The following is a 23,746-nucleotide window of genomic DNA, read 5'->3' as shown; positions in this document are numbered from 1 at the left end:
ACTTTCAGAACCATACCCCCTGGGGAACCATTCAACCCCTTCATAAACAGCATCCCAGCATTTCAGCTCTTTCGATTTTAAAACATGCTTTCCTGTTGTAGTTGTAGACTGCTTTCTTTCTGTGTTTCTACTGCTCTCCCTGCCTCAGCACCTGTTGGCCAGGGTGCGGTGGGTTGGTTACCTCTATGGAAAGCGTCAAAGCCAACATCAACCCCACAGCCTGACCTTAGGATTCAGTGACTGATTGGTGTGACATGGGCGTCTAGCAGCAGATGAGAGTGACTCACCCCTGCACTGAAGCCAAACTCTATTTTGTCAAATTGGGAGCTCAGAGGAGAAGCTTCTGTCTGCCTGTCGGTATGGGGAGGGTGAGGCTGAGAGGGATGGAGAGGGATGAGGGAAGGGTGTTGGGGACCAGGCTAAGGGTGGATCTTATAGGGATACAGGAAGTCTGCTCTATTTCTGACTCTTCCCCTCATTTTCTCCATGACTGGAGGCAAGAATCCAAACTGGTCTTGGCAGTAGTTTCTGCTTTGCAAATCTGGGTCCCTGGTGCCTGTGGGCAGGAATGTCGCTCCTTTCTCTGCCTTTCATCTGGGCATCTGGATTCAGGATATGCTCCTAGTGTCTAAGGTTCTGATAGGAGCTTTACCGAAGCTGATGCTCCTCTACAGGCTTCCCTGGTGGCTTAGTTGGCAACGAACCTGCCTGCAGTGCAGGAGGTCCGTGTTTGATCCCTGAGTCAGTAAGATTCCCTGGAGTAGGGAATGGCAACCCACTCCAATATTCTTGCCTGGGAAATTCCATGGACAGAGGAGGCTGGTGGACTACAGTCCATGGGGTGGCAAAGAGTCAGACACGACTGAGTGACTAACACACATACACACGCTCCTCTGGAGTGGGCTGCCATTGCCTTCTCCACTACACATCTTAACAGAACAGTAAAAAGCTTTTAACGATGTGTTTCAAAACTGCAAAGATGATGAACAGAGAAAGCAAACTGAAAACCTCCAGTTGCATGGTAGAATCAGTGAAGCTCGGCCTTGTGTGGCTGCAGGCTGCCCAAGTGCTGTTAGCCCAGTAGGTCCACATACTCCCTTGCAACCTGTGGTCATCGCAACCCTTCTCAGCTTATCTTACCTCCAGAGCCTGCTCGGTTGTGGAAGTCAGAGCTCTATCCGTCTTCCCCACCAGCTGGACCACTATTAGCTACCCTGAGACATCATCAGGGTCCTGTGCCAGTAGGACAGGCCGTGGGCACTCTTCACCAAGGAGCAGCCTGACTCCTTCCGGGGCTGCTAAGTTGTCTCCAGACACTGTCCCAGTATCTCTCCTTTAAGCAGTGATGGATGCTCTGATGCATCAAATTAGCTCAACCCCAAAGCGTCTAATAGGTTCCTCTAGATCTATCTCAGTGCCAACAACACAGCACCTCAGGACACCGTCTAAAGCACTTGGGTACCAAAGAATCACTTAATCCACATTCCAATGGAACAGGTGATGCTGACCTTGTTGATGCACAAGACATGACTAATGATGAAGCAGAGGTTGGGTCCGTGGAGGAGCATGAGAGGTTATCCTGCATTTCTTATCGCAGGTTAGGCTTGGAATGGATCTTGTTAAGGTAGTTCTTCCAACAGTTACTCTTGGGAGAAACTATCTTCTAGAAATGTGTACAAACTTTTTGCATATCCAGACCTGCCTCTGAGTATCTGAGACTGGAAGGATTCCAGGGACCAAATGGTTTGGGTGATGAAATGGTACTTCTCTTAGCCTTTTATGCAGGAAGAAAAGAACCAATTTGCCAAAAAACCATACAACCCCATTTTGGGTGCAATCATGCAGTATCCCAGGATACTACCAAATGACATTGAAGGGAATGCAGAGCTAGTTTTGGAGGGTTTCTTAAAATAGTTTAACATCCGTGGCTGAGCAGCTATTCCATCATCCATAGCCTTTTATGCCAAGTGTTTTAACAAGAAGATGCATTCCAATGCTCATATTTGGACCAGATGAAAATTTCTTGAACTGTCACTTGACACGCATGACACAGGGCAGGGCTGTGCCTGGTGTCTAGACTAAGACAGCCATTACATTCTTACTTTCCCTGGGGAGTTATGGAAGCCCTGGGCAAGGTGGAGGCCTCGGTGGAGCTAGGAGGAGAACACCACACCTTTCTATGGGAGCAAGAAGCACAAAATTACACTAAGATTTTTTTTTTTCCTTCTCCAAATGACAAGAAATCTTTTTGCTCACTTGAAGGGAAATGGAATGATGTAAAGTGTGAAAAATCCTCCGTGAGGGTCGTACAGTCTTTACAGAGACCAAGAAGTTGCTGGTCATCGGGAGGAAAGTAGGTTGAAGAACAGAGCGAGTATGAATCCCCCTGCCTTTGCAAGGCTGTCCCTCTCAACTGGAAACTCAGAGACATAGATGGGGTCCCGAAAGGCAGGCACAGTCATGAAGAAAGGCAAAGAGCAGAAGCCTGAGGAAGGAAGGAGAGAAATTCAGTGGGGTTCTAGGTTATTCATGAAGACGGAAAGTGCTGGCTTTATGGTGAACCACAACTAAAACTTCGTGGTGCTTCTAAGCACTCAGTTGGAAAATGCAACAGTCTTACTTTGAGAGAACCTGTTCACTCCCTTCTTGCTGCAGGTGCAATCTCAGGGACACAGACAGACCTCAGAGATGTTGTGGGTTCGTTACAGACCCATGCAGTAAAGCGAGTCGTACGAATTGTTGGTTTCCCAGTGTGTATGATGGTTAGGTTTACACTATCCTGTAGTCTGTTAAGTATGCAATAGAATTATGTCTAAAAAACAATGTGCATATCTTAATTAGGAAATACTTTATTGCCAAAAATGCTAAACATCATGATCTTCAATGAGTCATAATCTTTTGTAATAATGTCAGAGATCACTGATCATGGATAACCGTAACAAAGATAGTAATAATGAAACAGCTTGAACTGCAGAGTAAGCAAATGCTGTTGGAAAAATGGTGCTGATAACTTGTTCGATGCAAGGTTGCCATAAACCTTCAATTTGTAAACAAACAAACAAACAAAAACCCCCACAGTATCTGCAAAGTGCAATAAAGAAAATCTCAATAAAATGAGGTCTGCTTGTATTGGGCTTTCCAATGCAGATGTACAATTAAAGTAAGAAAAGTGTCCCATTCTTCCCTCTCTGTGACAATTTCAATTTTGACTTGTAAAACTTTAGGTTTTGAGAATGTCTACTCCCCAAACCCCACACCCTGGGAAACATTTCAAAACTCCAGCCTCAAACTCCATGTTCTAGCACTGCTATTGAGGTATGCAACATCTGTTTCCTGGTTTGTATAATGTTAGGATGTACGTTTGTGTATAATGCACCCAATGCCAGAGTTTTCCGAAATATTCCACCTGCTATAAATGTGATCCCTCTCAGTCCTTTATAGAAAACTAATTCCATGTATTAATATTAAAATTAAGTGCTTGTCTTTCCTATAATTACTTTAATTTGGGAATTAAACTATTATTAAATTATATCTAATTCTGCTGAAGTGTGAGTTGCTCAGTTGTGTCCGACTCATTGCAATCCCGTGGACTGTAGCCTGCCAGGCTCCCCTGTCCATGGGATTCTCCAGGCAAGAATACTGGAGTGGGTTGTCATTTTCTTCTCCAGGGGATCTTCCCAATCCAGGGATCGAACCTGAGTCTTGTTCATTGTGGGCAGATTCTTTACATTTGATCCACCAGGGAAGCCCTGTCTAACTCTGGACTCCTATTTAATTATACTCACTGCTTCTTAAGGCTTCCTAAAGTAATTTTTTGAAAATGCAAACCTGTGTTTTACTGAACTGCTCACAGCACTTCATTAACTTCTTGTGGTTTTTAGAGCAAAGGCCAGAATTCTTGCGAATTCTCCTAGGTCCTGTATGGTGCCGCCTCTGCGGGCTCCCTTTGCCCCCTGCCTGCCTTTCTGGGCTCCGGCGACTGGACCCCCTTCCATGCCTTGAAACCTCCAGGATTTCTCCATATCTGGGTCTTCCCATGTGCCTTTAAAGTGCCACCATCCGGCCCCCCCACAAAGAGTGGCTGGACTCAGATGTGTGTAGATCAGTCGGCTTGTTGAGGGGTTTTGGGTGCGTTTGTCTTATAGGGACCTGGTGTGTAGGTTTGTCTGTGGGTGTGGAAGGGTGACGTGGACATGATGAAACTTGAAATCCTCGAAGCCCTGGAGATGGGAGATCAGGTGAGTGAGGACAAGAGATAGTTCCTCTGTGGCCCCGAAGCTCTAACTCTCTGTCCCTCTGTTCTTAGGTGGAAGGGGGCATCAGTGAACTGGAACGGCTCGGAACCCATCCTGTGACCCTCTGTGGGGATGAGCCTCATGGCTCCAGTGCTCATTACTAGGGGTGATGGCGGAGCTCCCAGGCCTCAGGGACATGTCTGGGCCACCACCTGAACCAGCGCTGCCGCAGAAGCATCCGAAACCTCCCTGCCTCTTCTGTGAAGGGCCTGCCAGGGAGTGACTTGGGCCCAGCGCGCTGCTGTGTGGCCCCTCCCAGCAGAGCTGTGACTGCCCAGGGAGGCTGGTGGGGCCCCTGCTGCCTTTTCTCTGCATCCTGCCCTTGCTCGCTGCTGGGCCATCCCCTCTTCCAGCCTCTGATGTGGGCAGCTGAGGGATCCAGGGCACTCATTATTTCTGACAGTTGGCTTCTATAAACCAGGAGTCAGATCTGTGCTGAGGGCCAGTCTCATTTGTTCTGTTGCTGCAAAGAAAGCATGAGGTTTGCGAGGTTTATAGCTGGGGGGGATGGTGACTGGTGGAGGGGGCCAGAACCCTGGAGACCTGTGGGCTCAGTCATCACCCAGGAAGGGTCTCTATGTGAGCCATACCCTGTGGCCCAGAGGTGTCCCTGGCTGGGCTTATGGTCTGGCCTGCCTTCTTCTGATCAGCCCCATGTCTGAGGCACCAAGCTCCATAAGCTGTGCTGACCAGGAGTAACTCAGGTCCCCTAGGATCCCATCTCAGGGCTGACCTCGATGCCTGCGAGGCCCCATGAGGACGGGCACGCGCATCCGGAGGGTATGGCCAAACAGGTACGGGGGAGAGAACCTTCTAGGGAGGGACCTTTTGGCGCCGGAGGACAGTAAGCTGACGATGAGAAGAGGGACTAGGTGTGGTCCTTTGCGTGACTGCAGTGGGGCATGTGTGGAGAAAACCGGCTGAAAGGTGGGTGGGCAGAGCCCACGGAGACCCTCACACTCCAGACTGAGGGCAGAGTAGGTGGGGAGGGTAGAGCACGTGGGAACGGGGAAGACTCCACAGTCACCCGTGAGGAGAAAATTGCACTTGGAGCCTCCTTCATTCCAATAATTTACATCCCACGGATTCCAAACAGGAGCACGAGCAAGCATAGAAATGAAATGGGAGGCTGGTGAAGGAGACCAGAGAGAGTTTTGTCAAAAACGGAAGCTACGGACCCCTCTGCAGTGGCTCACAATGGTGGACTGAGCGAGGCCACCCAGAAGTAGAACATGGCCTCCAGGAACCTCTGTCACCTGGCTGTCCACGTGGGAGTCAGGAGCAGCATCATGGAAGAGGCCCCCCCCACCTCCAGCCCACACACGCCTGGCTGTGCCCCTCAAGTGCTTGGCTGGGATTCTGAGTGGGGCCTGCAGAGGAGAGTGTTCACACTCAAGGACCAGGCACGCGCTCCCCCAACACTGCCCTGACCCAGGGAGAATTGTAGACACTGGATGGCGGCCACTCTCCAGCTTCCATGTCCCCCCTTAAGGCTCAGGACACAAAGAGCTTGGGGGTTTTGCTCCCCCTGCAGTGCTGGCTGAAAGGAGACCCCCCTTCTCTTTAAGAGCCAAGCATACAACAGGCAAAGCTGGCATTTGGTGGTGACCACTAAAAAGCCTGGCTAGTGCTTTCGTGGGCTAGGTAAAAGCAGTGGCGGGACTATGGGTCTTTGGGGAGCAGCAAGTAGGAGCCGGGAGGGAAGTGAGAGGCCAGGAGTGCATTGTCCTGGCTGTGCCGAGGCCCCCGTGGGGTTTGCTGTGTAAACTCCAGTGGCCATTCACTGCAGGCGTCCAGCAGAAACGCTTCCTATATGTCCCTGAAATGTTTACGCATTTGTTTTCCTTGGCCAGGGTTAGGCTGCTCCAGCTGAGCAACCCGGGGGAGGAAGTCGGTTTCCCTGCAGCAGCCTTGTTTATCAGCCTGGGAAGGAAAAGTGTGTCTTTTCAATAAAACACTTAACCTCCTGACCAGGGCACCATTGGTGGAGCTGGAGAAATCAAAATATTCCCAGCATTGCTTGAGGAGCTCAGTTCCAACAAATTACAAAAGCACTTTTTCTAGAAGCCAAGACACAGGTACAAGTGCAGTATGACGCCCCTGGCCTGGAATTTTCTGGAAAGGAAGATGAGCAAAGCCTGACACCACCCTCTTCCCGGTCTACAAATCAGAATGAGCCCACGGTGCTGCTGCCAAACTTGTAAGAATGAATTGTAGGACCTGCCTCCTTGTACATGGCTTTCCCATCTGGGCTGCAGAGTTTTTGAGGAGACTGTGGGTGAGGGTCCATAGTGGCCCCAAATTATATTAAAATTTTTGTGCACGTGTACATTTGTGTAATTTTCTGTGGAGAGAGTCTGTAGCTTACCTCACGGCCTTGATCTTGCAACAAGTCCCTCTCTTTCCCCCTGGAAGGTTAAGAACCATATCCTAGAGTTGAGTGGCCTCTCAAGGGCTGAACCTGGGCTTGGCTGCTCCCTCTCTGGCCTGCATGTGCACGGGGGAGCCAGTTTGTTGAACAAGCAGACCTCTGTGGGGTGCGAGCAGGAAGCAGCTTTATTCTTTCTCATTATAGTTGGCTCCCTCTATCCATGGATTCTGCGCCAGCGGATAGTGAGAGCCCAGCTATGGGACTTGAGCATCCTTGGGACTTGGTACCCTTGGGGCCTCCTGGACCAGTCCCCCTCAGAGACCAAGGGGTGTTGTCTGCATTTCTGCTTGGACTTCTTTTCAGTGGTCTTGGTCTCTGGATGAAAGGGCAGTCTGGTTCCACTGCTCTTCTGGCAGTGTGAACAATAAGACCAGGCTGATGGCAACACCGAAGTTCATGCTCTCATCCCTGGAAAGTTCCTCCTCCTCCTGCTAGTCTTATGGGGGACTGCTAACCCACAGGGGTCCCTCCTGAGTCAGGTGACTCATCCCCAAGTTGGAGCTCACGGAGGCGCCCAGCACTGGCCCCACCCCCACTTCCAGTGGCGTCACCCTCCCTCCTTCCCCAACTCCAGAAAGACCGGAGTCTTCCTTCTGCAGGATCCATGCTTGGACCAAGCAAAGCACCAGCACGTCTTCACCTCCTCGGACCTTCTCCCCTCAAGCTGCTTGTCTGCTGCCACCTGTCGGGAGCAGTGGCATCTTATTATCCCCAGGCGGGAGTCAGGGACAGTCCCACACTGTAGGGCTCACATGACAGGCTTTCGAGGAGTTTTCTTGAAGCCTCCCTCCCTTGGCTTCGGGAGAGGAGATGCTTTATTAGGAGGAAGTGGGGAAGGGGATCCCAGCACAGAGATGCCTCCTCAGTGAAGCCCTCGCTGCCTGCTGGCCTGTTTCACTGCCAGCCCCGTGCTTTCTCACCTTCTCCTGCAGCTGGCCAGTGTGATGGGCCAACCTTGGCAGAACTGTTCACATCTGTCTCTCTAAGTTCTACACAGTGGATGCATAGATAAGAGTTTCCAGAAGAGCTGTAAGAACTCCCTGGGGATCAGAGCCGGGCCAGGGATTAGAGGGGCGTTGGGGGAAATCCTAAGATGGGGTTTCGTCCAGGCCCCACCTGACTGCTCCCTCTGTGTGTGTCTGAGCCAGAAGTCAGGAGCCGGGCTGAGGCCTGGCCCATCAGAAGTACTGCCGATGGAAGAGTGGGCAGCCGTGGGCCCAGGTTCCTGGGAGGGCTGGGAGTGGTGAGGGGGAGCCTTGGAAGCCCTACCCTAGAGCTTAGTGGGGTCACAGTTTGGAAGCACAGGAGTCATCCCCATAATGAAGAAGTACCGAAGGAGCGAGCAAGTGGAGCACTGTATAGACACGGGGAAGAAGTCACATCGGGACCGGAAGGCCTGGGTTTAGTCCTGAATCACTGCTTCCTGCCTGTGTAGCTGTGAGCACTTGACCTAAGCTTTCTGGACCAGTTTCCTCATCAGTAAAGTGAGCCCTCATCAGGTCATCATGAGGACAAGGGGCATCACTACACCGTGATGGGGGGAGCAGGGCTGCACATCACAAGGGCCGGGGAAGTGTTTGCTCGTCGTATTTCCAGCATGAGTGAGGAGAGGCGCCTCGGCACCGAGTCTAACCTCGACCATGAATCAGGATGGGTTCTGACAAGCGGAGAATTGGATGGAAGATCCTTCCAGGTGAGCCCATCAGAGTCCATGATGCCGGTTGGTCTCATTGGGGATGACGTGAGTGAGAGGCTCCGAGGATTAGGAGAGGGGGCTGAGGAGGTGAAGACCTGAGACAGCAGGTCCCGAGATGGGGGTGTTTTCTCTGGAGACAAGGACTGCTCAGAGCTCTCCTTCACCTTCCTCCTTGCCGGGGGTGTGGATGTGGGGCAGAGAAGGGCACATCCAGGGCTACTGGGGTGGCCCCAGGGGGGCAGTCCTAGTGGAAAAGCAAGGAGCCAGTGGTGGGGGGACCAGTGCTGTGGCCTTCGCCAGTGGCGGCCCCGTGGATGATCCTCACTGGCCACTGATTCCTTACATGATCCTGACACTTGCAGGGGGTAAAGAGGCCGCTGAATCCATCTGCAAGTATTTCTCCCCAACCACCAGAGTCCTCCTCACTCCCTGCTGCTGCTACTGCTACTAAGGTGCTTCAGTCATGTCCAACTCTGTGCAACCCCATAGGTGGCAGCCCACCAGGCTCCCCTGTCCCTGGGATTCTCCAGGCAAGAACACTGGAGTGGGTTACCATTTCCTTCTCCAATGTATGAAAGTGAAAAGTGAAAGTGAAGTCGCTCAGTCGTGTCCGACTCTTCGTGACCCCATGGACTGCAGCCCACCAGGCTCCTCCGTCCATGGGATTTTCCAGGCAAGAGTACTGGAGTGGGGCTCCTCACTCCCTAATCATGCCCTAATCCTCAGAGGCCTGTGGGAGCTATAATTGCCAGGCAAAAATGCCAGGCATTTGTGATAATGGAGATTGCTTAATGCAGGACGAGAGATGGGCTGGACCAGTGGGCAGGCAGACTTCCCGTGGGTTGGGGTGCACAGGACAAGGGCCTCTACGTTGCTGGGGTCGCTGCTCCAGCAGACCCACTGTGCATGAGAGAGGGGAGAACACCCACCCTGATCAAATACTCAGTCTGCCTTCCCACCCCTCCTTCCATGCCATTTTCATATCATGGTGCTTCATCCTGCTGTCCAGCCCACATTCCCATAAAATACCCATCCTATTCCTCAGGAAGACACCGAAGGACTTCTCTTTACAAATGGGGGAACTGATCAGAGAGAAGTCTGTAATTAAGAGTCCTCCTAGGACGTTTCTCCTTCATAGGCGTCTCTTGGAAACCAAACCACCACAGAGGTCTTCAGGTGGAAAGGAGCACATATGATGGGAAGGCTGACTCTATCTGCCTCTAATTCCAGCTCCATGCACTCCCTGCCCTAGACCGTAGCAGCTGCTTGCCCAGTGAACTCCTTGCCGCCTGAGGCCTTCCCTGGTGCTCCTTGCTGCACCTGGGTCCCTGCCCTCCAGCTCCCTGTGTCCATCTGTCAAATACTGCCCATCCCTCAGGGCCTGTGTCTAAGACCTCACCTCTAGAAGCCCTCCTGGATTACCTGGCTGAATTTCCTTGATCAGCTCCTCTCTAACAAGCCCAGAGCCCAGTGAGCGGGGGTAGGTCACACAGCTACAGGTTTCCCCCTTTAGTGTGTGTGTGTTTGCATGCCTACCACACACACACACACACACACACACACACACACACACACACACACACTCATCTATACCACACACTGTGGCTGTGTTTCCTTATCCCTGACCTGGAGGTCCTGGTCTTCACTCTCTCCCTCCTTCCCGCCAGCAACCTGTACCAGTCCTGTCGTGGGGGATGAAGCCCAAGGTTCATTTTCCTCTTTGAAGAAGCCCCTTCCAGCCCACACCTGCCCCCTCCCTTCACCCTGGGCCCCAGCTCCAGCCCCAGTCACTGGGTGTCTGGCTGGGAAAGTGTGGGCTGACAGGCAGCCCAGCTGCCTAAAGTGTCCAAACTGTTGAGTTAGGTGTGGTTTTGAGATTAAAGCCAGCGCCTTTCCTGTGGCCTCTGATAAGGGTGATCCTGGGTGCTTATCTGGCAAGGTCTGTTTTAAGGCCCATGGACATCTGTGAGGCTAAGCCAAGTCCCACCTCCATGCAGAATGGAGCCCTGGGGGATAAGCGCCCTTCTCTCCATCTCCCCAGGCCCTGCTGGGGCACCCCAGGCAGGCAATCTCAGACCATGGGTGGGGGACACTGGGCCCTACCCCTCTGCCTCATGCCTCCTCTGCCCCAGCGCAGGGGCCAACCTGAGGGGGTGCTGTTAACAATGATGTCAGGACACTTGTGTCAACAGACTGTTCTGTGTGGGAAAGCTTAGTCTGAGAAAGAATTGTTCCATTATCACTTTGTCTCCTGACACCCTGTTCTCCAAATTCCTGGGCTCAGATCCTTCTTGGATTTTACTGGGGGCACAGAGCTCAGAGGAGGAAACTCGTATAGGGGGAGAAGTTGCTTCTTTGAAGACTGACCCTGAAGGAGGGTAGGGGAATTGGAGGGGTAGGGCACTCCAGGTGGGATGGGAGCAGGGCAGAGTTGCCAGGGGAAAGGGGCGTGGGGAGTCCAGGGGTTGGGGGTGGGCAGGAAGATAGAGGGTTTTAGGGCTGGCTCCTGAAGGACTTTGCATAGCAAGCGAAGAAGCTTGAGCTGTCTCTGAGCACTGCAGAGCTACGAGGGGTTTCAGAGGAGGGCGACAGTAGAGCCAAGTTGGTTTAGAAGACTAAAACTGCAACAGTGTGGAGGGCGAGGCAGCTCAGAGAAGATGCCAACTTCCAAGCTAAGACATGGAGAGGAGGAGCAGGAGGGTGATACCCTGCATTTTAGTGATCCAGCCTGGGGAGCAAGGTGGAACCCCTTGGTCCTGCCTTGAGTCAAGGCCCCCCTCTCCCCTGCTTCCTAGCAGGCAGACTTCAGCCATGAATAACCATCCCCTCTGTCAGCTCCCCTGTCGGCACTGGCGACTGCGATTCTCCTGGGAACAGTCTTTGCAAAACATGCCTGCCCTCCTGATGAAGGCTTCCTCCATCTCCTGCCTTGGCAAACCATGAAGGAGGGGGCCTCAATGTGAGGAAGTGCCCAAGCCTTTGTTCTGGCCCCGGCCACGGCTGGACCCACTGCTCATTGTTTCTAGAGCTGTTGGTGACCTTGGGCCAGCTGGACGGGACCAGTCAGCTCCCTTGGGCCTGGCCACCTCCAAATGCACATGGAAGACAGCCAGTCTGGCAGGACGGTTCTTGGTCCCTTGGTGGCCTTGGGGAGGGCCTCTGCCATGGCGGTCAGGCGGGGGGGAGGGGTGGGGCTTGGGGCCTCATTTGTATTCTCAGAGGCTGAAGTCCCCCAGCTCTGGCCATTTGGAATGTTGGTGGGCATTCTGGAAACTGCTCCACTCCCGAGGATCAGGAGTTTCTTAGGCAGGAAGGTAAAGAGAGCTTCCAGATCCTGGTCCTAAGTCATGCTTCCTTCATGTCTGCTGTGTCACAGCCGCAGCTCTCTGGGACTTGTTGATCACAGGGCCTGAGTCTATCCATCTGCTCTTCTCTCTCTGGTTTTGGAGGAATCTGTCTTGCATCCATCATGGGGTGTGCACTGTGAGAAAGGGGCCCAGACAGCTTGATTACTTGGGTTTAGATCTTAGCTCCAATGTCACCTAAGTTATAAAACAAACAAAATTAAAACCTCTCTGAATCTCAGATTCCCTCCCTGTAAAATGGGAATAATCACATCCCATGCCTCTGAAGTTTGGTGTGAGGAGTAAGTGTACAGCTCTTGGATCAGAGCCCATCACCCAGTCTGGGCCCAGTAGATGCCAGTCTTTTATTGGGAGTTGGGTGGAAAGGCACAGGAATTGGGGGGTGGGGGGTGTGGAGGTCTCACTCACTGAGTGTCCAAGAAGTGTGACCATGAGGAAGCTGAGAAGCAGCGAGGCCAGATGGACCTTAACCTGTCCACTGAGCCCTGGAGGTCAGTCCCTTTCCTCATACCTTTCCAGACCCATCCCAAAATAGCTGTCCCTCTTCTCCCTCCCCCAGGTCTTACTGCTTCTGAATTAGATGGAGAAATGTCTTCCTCTCTGGTTACCCCCGTAAGGCCCTGCCTCCTGACTCTGGACTTTGAGCCCCTCTTGTGCCGTTTGTGGAATGAGGCACTTGGATGACGTGGCCCTGGATAGCTGGGCCTGCAGTCTCAGTAGTGACCGCTTGTGAGTTAAGACCCAGACCAGCACCCAACCGGCATCTCCCTCCAACCTCCTGCTTCCAGATGAGGAAACAGAGTCTCAGAGCGTCGGGGCACTCTCCCAGGGCCCCAGGCTGACAGAAGGCAGGTGCCAAGCCTTCCTATTTGCTCGCCTGCCTCCTGAAGGTCAAGTGGGCGGAGGAGGGGCTGGGCTTCCTGGAACCCCTCCTCTCCTATCTTCCCTTACTTCCTGCCCTGTCGCCAGCTCAGGCCTGAGACTCTGGGGGCTCTGGAAACATCTGCGAGTGTCCTGGTTTCTATACCAGCAAGCGATTGTGTGGGAGCCCAGCCTTTCCTTCAATTCAGGCTGCAGACTTCTCCCCTCGAGCAGCCCGGAGAGAAGGATGGGTCAGAGTCCCCGTTTGGCCCTGCCCAGAAGGAAGCCTGGCCTGCCAAGGAAGGAGCAGCCACCTAGCCCCAGCGCCTCCTGCAAACCCCATTTCCTCGCCCCTTCCCCCAGTTCTCCCCATCCACTCCCAACGACTTTGGCAATCACAGAAAATGCCAAGAGCTTTTGTCTTTCTTCCCTGCTAACACAGACACACCTTGGCTTTATTTGTCTAGATTTTCCATTTCCTTTTCTGAGAAATCATCAGAGTCCTGCACATCTCTTTCATCACAAAGAAGGCTGGGGAGACAGGGTAAGTTCTGAGTCACCATGGGGAGAGCCAGTGAGGAAGACTGGGGACCCAGCTCCCAGGTGACCCCGCTGTGCTCTATCTGACCCCGCTAAGGGCTGAGATGACCGCTTGGGTTGGCCTTTCATAGGAGCAAACCTGTTTACGAGTGAAGGGCCTTGGGCGGGGCCAGTGACCTCCCAAGGCCTCTTGGCGTGAGGCTGACCAAGTCTCTCTCCTCCTGGGTCTGGTCCGTGGCTTTGCCCATGGTCGTGTTCTGAGGCCATACTGGAGTTCCTCGCTCAGCCTCAGCTCCCACCGTCCCCGGCCTGGAGCTCTCTGAGGCCACAGCCTCTCCACCCCTGGCATGGGTGCTCCCTGAGTAGGCAGGGCCCAGGCCTTCCCCTCCACACCAGCTGGGAGGGGAAGCAGAGATTCGGGCTGCGAAGAGAAGATAGACTCACACAGGATGTCCCAGGCGTGAGGGGGGTGCTGTGCCATCCCATCTCCACCAGTGCCTCCCTGTGGATCTGAGCCAGCAACGGAGAGAGGGGCGGTAGGGAACCTCCCCACCTCTGCTGTAGCTGGAAGCCCACCCCATTGCATCCCTCCTTCTGCTTGGTCTTTCCTCTCCACAGACCACCTCCCTTCCTTTACATAAACAGATCTGTCTGCCATGTCCCCTCCTCCGGGAAGCCTTTCCTGATTATTGGGAAGAGGTGGGGTTCTTCCGCTGCCCACAGGTCCACCTCACCCCTTCCTGAGGCTCAGGCCCTGGCCTTAGCTGCCCTCTTCTGCACACTCAGGGTTGAGAGGTGAAGCCTCAGAGCTCCAGGTTTGCCTGTTGTCAGGGCCCTTGAGCCAGCTAGTGTCTGAGCCAGTAGGTGGTTGGAAGAGTCATCTTCCGTGAACATTGACCACGGTGTTGACTCAGGCTGGGCCCAAGGGGCACTGTGTCCCTCAGGGGTGCATGCCACGGGGCTACCCAGGCTCAGTCCTTCTCACGGAAAGGCCTGCCGTGCCCCTAAAACATAGCCTGTTTCTCAAATCTGATGGTGAGGGCTGCTTCATCAGTTCCCTGGGGAGCCAGAATCAGGGGAAAGACAGAGAGCTGTGTCTGTTATCATAGAGTAAAAGTAGATAAACACGTCTTTCCTTTCTTGCCATGGCTTCCAGGAAACTCCAATGGAAAATGATACTCAGTTGCAATCGCTCCTGTATCATGAGAAGGTTCATTCCTTTCCGTGCTGGTATTTTAACTAGACTTAGATCAGGAGTTTATTTTGCTTGCCTGTTTTGGTAATTCAGCTCCTTGCTGCTCGAGGTCCTGAGACCAAGGGTCTTGAGACCAGCAGCATTGGTATCACCTGGGAGCTTGTTAGAAAAGCACACTCTTGGTCCCCACCAGATCTGCTGAATCAAAATCTGCATTTTAACAAGATCCGCAGGGGATTCGTGTTCCCATCAAAGTCTGAGAAGCACTGATGGTCTTCTCAGATGCTTTGGGAACAGATGTAAAAGAGATTTGAATAAAACCAGTAATGATTCTCCTATTTCCTACCCTGATTTTTTTAACCAACGAAATTTATCTCTGCTGAAGCCTTGCTCAAGCTGACCTCAGCCCGTCACACCAGCCCTGGCTCTGATTTTGGTCCTCAGTTGTGCTCTCTAGCAGGCTTAGGTCACTGAGGGGATGGGATGGGAGTCTTCTTAAGTTTCATCTATAGGATGAGACAGGTGGTGGGCATGTGCCCCAGGACAGGGGACCCTCCGTGGGCCAGCTGTCTGCTCCCTCATGAATCAAGGTCACCTTTCTACAGTACTGGGCTCCGGGCAGTGGCTGCTCCTGGCCACTCCCGGGGGTAATGGAATTGTCCTGGTGTGATCTTGCTGGGCTTGGGCTCCCTACCACCACCAGGATGAAGCGGGAGCACAGAAGGCCGGAGAGACTTGGGGATGGCCCCTCTGATACGTGACAGCCCCTGAAAAATGGTCCTTAAGTCCCCACTTCTTCTGCAAAAAGCTGGTGATGGTCAGTGTTTGGAGGCACACCTGGTCTGTGGCCCTGAAGGGCAGCGCTGGTGAAGGTGGCAGCATGCTGGGAAGTGACATATGAAGAACCACTCACTAAACACAAGAGTTCCTCACCAGGAGCAGATGAGGGGGTTCCTAGGGGGAGAAGTATCCACAGGGGAGCTCATAGCCCTCTGAAAGGGAAAACATTAAGAGCTTCCAAGGTCTAATGAAATGCAATTCTTAGCCAGCCTATACGATCCCTTCAGATTCTGAGATTCTATGATTCAAAGTCCTCCTCCTCCAAGAAGGCTTCTATGACTTCTCCTGCCCTCACCGATCACTCTCTCCTCACCAGCTGGTAACCTTGCCCAGGCTCTTCTCTGACTGCTTTGTACTCGTGAGTCTGGGACCCCTCAAGCAACCTGGTAGCTCAAGTCTAGGTCTCCCCCTCTGCCCCTCTGTCCTTTGACTGGCAGGGTAGAGACGAGAGGAAGATGAGAGGAAGATGCCAGCAGCTGATCCAGGTCAGTGGGTCCCTTTTCCTGCTGACTCAAAAAATAGCCGCTTCCAGGGCATCTGGCTCTTGAACATGGAGGGCTCAGAGGAAGACCTCTCACCACTTCTTAACCTGCTGTCAACATTCTGTTTATTCACTTTCAGGCCTGACCCTGCCTTGGGCAGAGGCAGGATTGACATGAGGGGACTCGGGGTTCCTGAGTTTAGGGCAATACTTGCCTCAACCTCAGGTGCTGGCTCTTCAGAGGTCCCAGTGATGTCAGCCTGGAGGGGGTGGTGGGGAGGGGTGAGTCCTGCCTCTCTCAAGCAGCGAGTCCTTCCTGGTCACTGTGTGCTTGCCTGACTGCCGCTCTGATGGTGGGGAAGGGGCTTAGGCTGAGACTAGTTCACTGTGTATGACACTGCGAAAGCCACTTTAGCCTGTGGCCTCAGTTTACCTTTGTGCAATAAGGTGTTGATGACCTGAAGGCCCTCCTATCCTAATGGTCTAGTACTCAGGAGATCAGAGATGCCCAGTCTTGGTGGCAGGGGGGCCCTGGAAAGAGTTACACAGGCACCCTGTGAGTTGACTTCCTAGGACTGACTGGTATACCTGTAAAACAGTAGCACAAAGCAGGAGGTGTGTGTGTTGGGGTGAGGCTGGCGGTACTGGAGGCTGGGGAGTTAGGGCCTTTGTGGGGCCCGGGAGCCCAGGGCAGGGGGCCATGTCATCATTTTCTCATTAGGCAAGACAGCGATCCGCCTGTGTGAGATGATCTTGCTGGCCCTGTGGGCTCCAGGAATGTTGGCTTCACATGAATAGAATCCCCAGACTGGACCACAGAGGGAGGGGGCTCCGGTGGATGTGGACAAGGGCAGCTCTGCCTGCCTCCTCCCACCGTCCTCGATTTCCCCCACCAGCCCCAGCCCACAGAATTCTAGAAAGTCAAAGAGTGAAAGAGGGGGGTCCCCATAGCTGGCCTTGCCCCTTTGGGCACTGCAGGGGCTCAGCACACTCACCCTGACACTGGCTGGTGGGCTGGCAGCTGGCTGGTTCCATTCACCTTTGGACACTTGCCCAAGCTGCCCTGCACAGTGAGCTTGCTCCCCAACTGGATCAGACTCAGTACCCATACCCACCCAGGACTGGGGAGCCGTGTCCCATCTAGAGAGGAAGTGAGATAAGATAATTTCCAAGAGAATCCACAAAGCCACTGTGTCACAGAAATGCCCACTGCTGCGTTCCTCTTGCCCTTGGCTCCTCCTCTCCACCATTTAACTTCAGCTTCATGTTGAGGAGCAGAGGGAGGTCCCGGGCTTGTGAACAACATGGGTGGCTGCAGCTGTGAGTGCTCGGAGGTGCCAGAGAGGCTGTGCAGATGTCCCTGGGCTCAAGGTATAGGCAGCAGAGGCCACAATGTACGTGGTAGAGTGTTTCAGAGGTGCAGGGGTTTGTGGGCCATGATGTATATCTTTACTCTGTGTGTTTGCATGTATGTGCACATGCAGGTGTATATATTTGGGCATGCACACATGTTTATATGAGTGCAACATGTGTTTTGTGTATGAAAACCAATGTGTGTGCATTGCATACATATCCATGGGCAATGTCTGTGTGTATGTGTGTACATGTGTGTGAGAATATGCTGTGTGTGTATGTGCACACGTGCATGCAAGCCCGTTCACTGTCAGGGAGAAGGAAGGGTCAAACTGGCCTGTGTTGTAGCAGCTGGGTCAGGTGTGACTTGGCAGGGCAGTCAAGAGGGATGAAGGACTCACGATGAAGGAGAGAGTCGCGGATGCTGCTCAGCCCAGGGCTACGCTTTACTTGTCGGAGGGGTCAGTCTAAGTGGGCACTGCTGGAGCGTGCCCATCTCTGGCACCTCCCTGAATACTGCCTTTGGCCTCAGTGGTGGTGGTGGTGGCACTCCAAGCTGTACTGTGATTTTTGTGAGTTTGGGGATCTTTTGCTTTCGTGGGTCCCTTCCTCCATACAAAATACTAAAAGTGGAATTTGATGACTAGGTGGATATAAAGACAAATGTATTAATCATGGTGGTGAGGCACAAGCACAGTGAAAGAGGAATTTCCCTAAAGCTCTGGAACCTGCAGGACCCAGGCAGTCCCCCTATGGGGCCCGGTGCGAACACAACGTGGCACCAGCTGGCACCTGCTCCCATTGCTAGAGCCCAGTGGCAGCGTGCTTGCTGGAAACGCCACAGAGCCAGCAAGGCTCGGGCCCTAGGAAGTGCTCAGGCGTCCCAGCAGGGCCCAGAGGCGGCCATGGCATCCAGCGGGTGTGAAGGGAGCAAGAGCCAGATGGAGCAGGGTCCAGCAGCCGGGATGGTTCTCAGGAAGAGGCAGGGCCCTGGGAAATGTCGTGAGGAGGGTCAGAGGCAGTGGGATCCACGGGATAGGGAGACCTGGTGGCCAGAGGGCACGGGGGCATCTAGGCAAGGGCAGGAGAGAACAACAGGGAGCCTAGAGTCCCGGCCTGCTGGACTTGCAGTGCCCACCTGGACACTTCCTCCGAGCCAATGAGGTGAGGTGAGGCCGGGATGGCGCAGGAAGTAGAAGTCAGGCTCCCCCAAAAGATATCTTCCAGCTGCCCAGACACTTCTCTGAATCCTTGCTGGAGCCCAAGGAGGAGGTGGCCTCTTGTCCAGCAGAGAAGGGAGGAGGAAGAGGCTGGGTGCGGCTGGCAGACTGGGCCTTGGCAGGAACCTGAAGACTTGCACTCTAGCCCTGGCTTCACTCTGACCCACCAAAGAACCTCGGACCCGTTACCTGGCCTCTCCGAGCTTCCGTTTCCCCATGTGCAAAATGAGGGCATCAGATCCCTTGTTCTCAGACCCCCCACTCAATTCTTCATGCTTTGTGATCCAACAAGGCAAAGACAAGAGATGTTTGAGGGTCCAGGGCAGGAGGGTGTGTGGGTCTTGGAGAGTCAAATGGGAGCTGCAGGGACAGCCAGCCCAGTGGAGCAGGCGGTGCCCTGTGTGTGCCCAGGGTGAGGAAAGGCTCCAAACCTTTCCTCAGTATGCTGAGGTCGGCTCCAGGTGGAGCCCCCTATCCTGCCAGTGTTCTCCTGAAGGGTGTGGTCAGCAGCTTGGGACAAACGGCACCACCAGCGTTTTCTGGAAGTGAGAGATGCCGCCCTCCTCGCCCGAAGGGTAGGGCTGGGGAAAACGTGGCCTCACTCCCTCTTGGAGGACTTCCTCCAGTCCTAGCAGACAGGGGCATAAGGGAGTGAAGCGGGCAGGGGCTGTCCCGTGTCCTCATCCAGGCCTAGGAACCTAGCCCCCCCCACCCCAAGGCAGGGGGTCAATTTTCCCATTCTGTCTCACTGGATCCTCTTCTGCAGCTTCAAGTAAGGGCTATTGCTGGAGAGTTGCCAAGATGTCAAAATAGAAAACCCTGCTTTCCAGAAAGAGGTCTGACACTGTCCTACCCTCCCTACCTCCCCAGTAAGCCTTGATGTTACACAGGGTAGGCAGGGAGGGGGTGAGGGCAGCGTGAGGGGAATTGAATGGGACGCAGTAGTTTAGAAAATTACTAAGTCGTTCCGCTTCTGGTGAATCACTGGTGGCCGCTAAATCCAGTTTTGATTTAAGGGGGATCGCATGACGCCTCAATGGCCAGGAGTTATCTGTCACACAGGGAAGAATTCACATGCTTTAAGAGGTGGGTACCTTGTCTCCGGGGGAAGTTGGACAGTCAGCCAGCAGAAGTTTCCAAGATCAGGTCTGCCACGCCCAGCCCTGCACTCAGTTCTGCGGGGGATCCTGTGGCTGGGGAGGGAGAAGACCCAGGCCCTTGGGCCCCACCTCACCCCACCAGGTCAGAAGGGGACAGCCCAAGCTGCAGTGAGCTCAGTGCTGTAGCTGTGGGTGCTGCTGTGGAGGAGGGGTCAGAGGAGGCTGGCGTAGCAAGGAGGCAGGAGACAGGGTTCGAGCGCAAACATCTGGGCAAAGTGAGCCTGTTGGCTCAGGGGCCCTGGCCTTTGTCTGGGGCTGGAAGTGGTGGTGGCAGGTGCCACACAGGGTGGTTAGTGGAGAGCCTTGAGGAGGTAGCCAAGGATTTGAGTCTCCGTTTTGATCTCTGTACTCTGGGCTTCGGTCCTGCCTCTCCTGCCTCTTGGAGGGGAATGGCCATGCCTCCCAGGAATGACAACTCTGTGCTGGAGCCAAATCCTTGCTTCCCAGGCAATGGGGGCAGACAGGCCCCATCTGGGCAGCCCAGGTCAAGGTCAGGGTGGTATTGTAGCCGGTGTGCTATTGAGGGGAAGAGCTACGAGGACCAGAGGGATTCTCTGGGAGTGGGCGTTCGTGGCTTCTTCTCCAAGACCCCCAGGGACTTTGTCCTGTATCTCCACCCTCCATCGGTGTACTCTGCCAGATTCAGAAAAGCCTGAGGGATTTTGGGAAATTCATCCAAGCTGCTGGTGAGCTGATGACTGTCACGGCCAGTCTGCTGTCTGCGTCTCCTCCCACCTCGAACTCCATCTTCCCGGTGGGCCTCCTGGAGGGAATGAAGTCATTGTTCCCCACAACTCAGCCCATGGGTGGGAAATCCCTGTGGGCCCAGAAGGGAGAGTCCATCCGCTCCATCCCTCTGCTCTGTGATCCACAGAAGCTCCTGGCGCTAAGAGTGACAGCCTCGGCCACACCCATGGGTGTCTCCCACCAGCGCCCCCCTGCCGCCCCCCCGCAGCCCGGGGCCGATCCTTGGCCAGTGTGTGAGTCTCTGTGCGTCCACCTCTGGACCAAGCGGAGGTCCCCCCGCTGGATCCGGTGGGGACCGGGACCAGACGGCCCTGGGAACAGCCAGCTCTGACTGGAAGGCAGGTCTCCTGGGCACATCAGGAAGAAGAAAGCACATCTGGAAAAGCGTTTGCTGAGGCTGCTGCTCCGGCAGGGCCAGACAGTGCCCAGGCCTCAGGGGCGGGGTAGGGGGGCAGCCCCCGCCTTATGTAGGCTGGCTCAGGCCTGTGGGTTCTGGAGGCCGGGCCCACATCACTGCCCATGGGAGGGCCACGGAGCCCGAGCCAGGCCGCACGGAGGGGGAGCTGGGTGGGGGAAGCGCTCTCCTCGGAGCCCAAGCTCCCCAGCTGGTGGGGCTGCACGGGTGACTCCCAGCTTCTCCATGTACCCACTCTCTCCCTGATGCTCCCTTTCCCATGCACCACTGACCCTACCCGAATTATGTCGGGGAGTTGCAGGTGGTCCTCTCACACCCACCTCTCACCCATCCTATTGCCTCTGAGGCCAGCTCCCCCAGTCCTTGTGCTTGTTCCTGGGCCAGCAGCACTGGGGTTTCCTATTAGGGGCCCTGATAGGCTGGCGGAGAACCAGACTGGGGCTCCTGATCCCCCAGCTCTGCCATTCCTTGGCAAACCACTTACCTTCTCAGCCTCCCAGGGTTATGGTGAGGACGGGCCCTCAGATAAAGGCTGTTTCCATTTTTTTCCTTCCCTGATTGGGCTGATTTGCAGCCGACCAGCAAGGAGGTGGAGGAGTTTGGGGGTCTTTTAGCATCTGTGGCTCCTCCTTCCCTGTTGGAATGGTCAGGACATGGCCACAGAGGCCCTTTTGCATAACAGGAGATGGCGGGCCAACGAGGAGAGATGTCTGCCATTGTTCTGGAGATGCCTGCACTCTGATGGCGCCTCCTGCTGATGGCAGTGCCTTCATCCAGAGAGAGGCAGCTGCCACGCTGGCCTGGGAGAGGGGGCAGGAAATGCAGGGGGCTGGAGGGTACTGCCCCGAGGACCCTCGTATCATCCTGAGATTGGAGGCTGCCTAATTTGCCTGGGCAAATTGCTTTGTCACAACCCCTTCACATCCCCCATCTCTGCCCAGCTCCAGATGGACGTGGGCCTCCAGCAAGTACACACTCACACACATACGGCCCCACTGTCACATGCCTGGTCACCCACACAGAGCCTGCAGGCTCATATGCTAGGCTTCAGGGGGACGAGGAGCTGGGCCATCGGGCTGCAGTTGTCCCCCCAGTGCCCAGAATGGTGTTTGGCACTTGAAAAGTGCTCAGTAATTATTTATTGGATGAATTAGTGCTTCCCAGGTGAGCCTCACCCCCAGGCACCGTCACAGACCCCGAAGCCCACACAGGCCCGTTCAGACTCCTGTTCCTGTTTCCAGGGTGCTGCGCCCCCACGCCAGCCTGTCTACGGGCCCCTGTGCGGCTGGAGTCAGCTCTCCCCCTGCTGCCTTCCTCAAGCTGTCCTGGCTGGGTCCCAGCACCTACCGGCGTCAGAACTGGTCGCTGCCCAAGCCGAGGGTGTGTGCCCTCTTAATGGACATGGAGTCCGGGACTTTGAGGGAGCAGTCCTGCTCCAGAAGACCCTTCTCTGAGGTGCACCCCAACCTTGTCTTCAGAGCCTGGTCTGAGGGTAAACTGGCCATCCGCCAAAGCCTGAGAATGCGGGGATCCCGGCCACGTGGAGGGAGCTCTGGTCAGAGGCTTGGAACTGACCAGAAAACCCTTCACTGAGGGGCATGGTGGCCACCAGGCCATGGGGCCAGGGCTAGGGAGCGAGGAGCCTCCCGGGGTGTGGAGAGCCGAGCTGGGCCTGCCCAGAGTGAAGGACGTGGAGGAGGTTTCGGGAAGTGGCCCAGTGGGGCTGGCTCCCTCTCTCAGACAGTTAATAAGGCACCAATTACCTCCGGCCGCCGGCCTCTCTGGGCAGGCTGGGCCCGTCGCCACCATGCTGCCTCCCTGCCTCACGTCCACTCCATCCTGTATTGACAGATGCTTAGGTGTGCTTAGGGGCACACAGCTCCCTACAGCTCCACCCTATGGGGCCTCCTCTCCCAGTAAACACCAGGCTGACCGCTGACCCCAGAGTGAGGGCATCTCTGGTGCACTGCAGTCAGGCAGTGGGGAGGCCATGAGGGCTGGCTTCATCTTCTGCAGGTGGCCCCTGGACACACACAGAATTCAGCAAAGCCCTTCCCCTCACTGGGCCTCAGTTTTCCACCTGTAAAGTGGGGAGAAGCCAGCATTCTCGTGGTGTAAATGAGGTAGGGCCGTGGCGAGGCAGGTAGGAGAGGGCTAGGAAGACCCTCCCTCCTGGGTCCAACCTCACCCAGGGTCCCACCCGACTCCTTTTCTCACACAGGATAACGCGCAGCCGGCTGGTGGCTCCTCACTGGGCTCCTGGCCCAGGGATCCAGTTTCTTCTCCTTTCCTTGGTTGCCTCCGGGCGTTGGGTTTGGGGATGCACAGGGTAGAGGCTGGACTACAGGGCGGGGTGGGGGTGTGCATGGTCTGCAGAGCAGTCTCTGCCTCTGCCCTGCTGGGGACACTGTCTGATCCCTCCCCCAGCTCCTCCTGCTCGCTCATCTTTCTCTTTTGGACTCTTGCCTCTGGGTCCAGTCCTGTCTCCCCTCTTTCCAGGTTGTGTCCTCACCCTGCATGCCCTCTCTGTCTCTCTCACTCAGCCAGACCCACCTCCCTGTCTCTGCCTGGGGATCTACCCCTTTCACTTCCACTTTTGCTGATTCTGCTTCTCTGTCCATGCTTCTCTCTCTGTCTCTCTTCCTCTCTGTCTGTCTCCTTTTCCTCTTCCTTCTCTCTGGGTCTTTCTGCCCCTCGCTTTCATGCTCCCTCCTCCCCACTGCCAACCACAGGCCTCCGTCTCCAGGTCAGTCTGCTATTCCTTCTGTCTCCCCTAGGGTCCACCAGCTTGACAGTCTTTGAGACGAATATCCTTACCTGCCTTCATTTTCCCGCTCCTGCCCCGAGATCATTTGCTCAAATTGCCCCAGAAACTTGAGGGCTCCCAGAGTGGGGGCCTTCCATATTCTCACCTATCTCAGGCCTGCCCTTGACCAGATTGTCGGGGGTGGTCCACAGACAAGTTCTCTGTACCCTCTGGTGTTGCCGTGTCTCCATCAGCTGAGATCCGGCTGGTGGGGCTGGGGGCCCTGGGCCATTCCTACAGTGACATCCAGTGGCCAGGTCTGAACCATGTGCGGGAGGCGCAGACAGCCCCTAGGAACCCCAGGACATGTGGGCCCACTCTGGAGTGGGATGGGGATGCCA

The 23,746-nt window shown here is 54.8% G+C and overlaps 1 protein-coding gene across 1 annotated transcript in view; it reads left to right on the top strand.

Annotated features, from left to right (window-relative positions):
* MINDY4 (MINDY lysine 48 deubiquitinase 4) overlaps positions 1-4,699 on the top strand; it is a 118,246-nt gene extending 113,547 nt beyond the window's left edge. Inside the window, exon 19 of the mRNA XM_068973121.1 lies at positions 4,307-4,699. Within this exon, the coding sequence (XP_068829222.1) occupies positions 4,307-4,355 (49 nt within the window). The 3' untranslated portion in view covers positions 4,356-4,699. The remainder of the gene's footprint in view (positions 1-4,306) is intronic.
* The last annotated feature ends 19,047 nt before the right edge of the window (positions 4,700-23,746 follow it).

This window comes from Capricornis sumatraensis, chromosome 5 (genome assembly GCF_032405125.1).
Source record: "Capricornis sumatraensis isolate serow.1 chromosome 5, serow.2, whole genome shotgun sequence".
In the NCBI taxonomy this organism is placed as follows: Eukaryota; Metazoa; Chordata; class Mammalia; order Artiodactyla; family Bovidae; genus Capricornis; species Capricornis sumatraensis.
The sequence above is the reverse complement of the archived record's forward strand: the minus strand, read 5'-3'. Positions and strand labels throughout refer to the sequence as shown.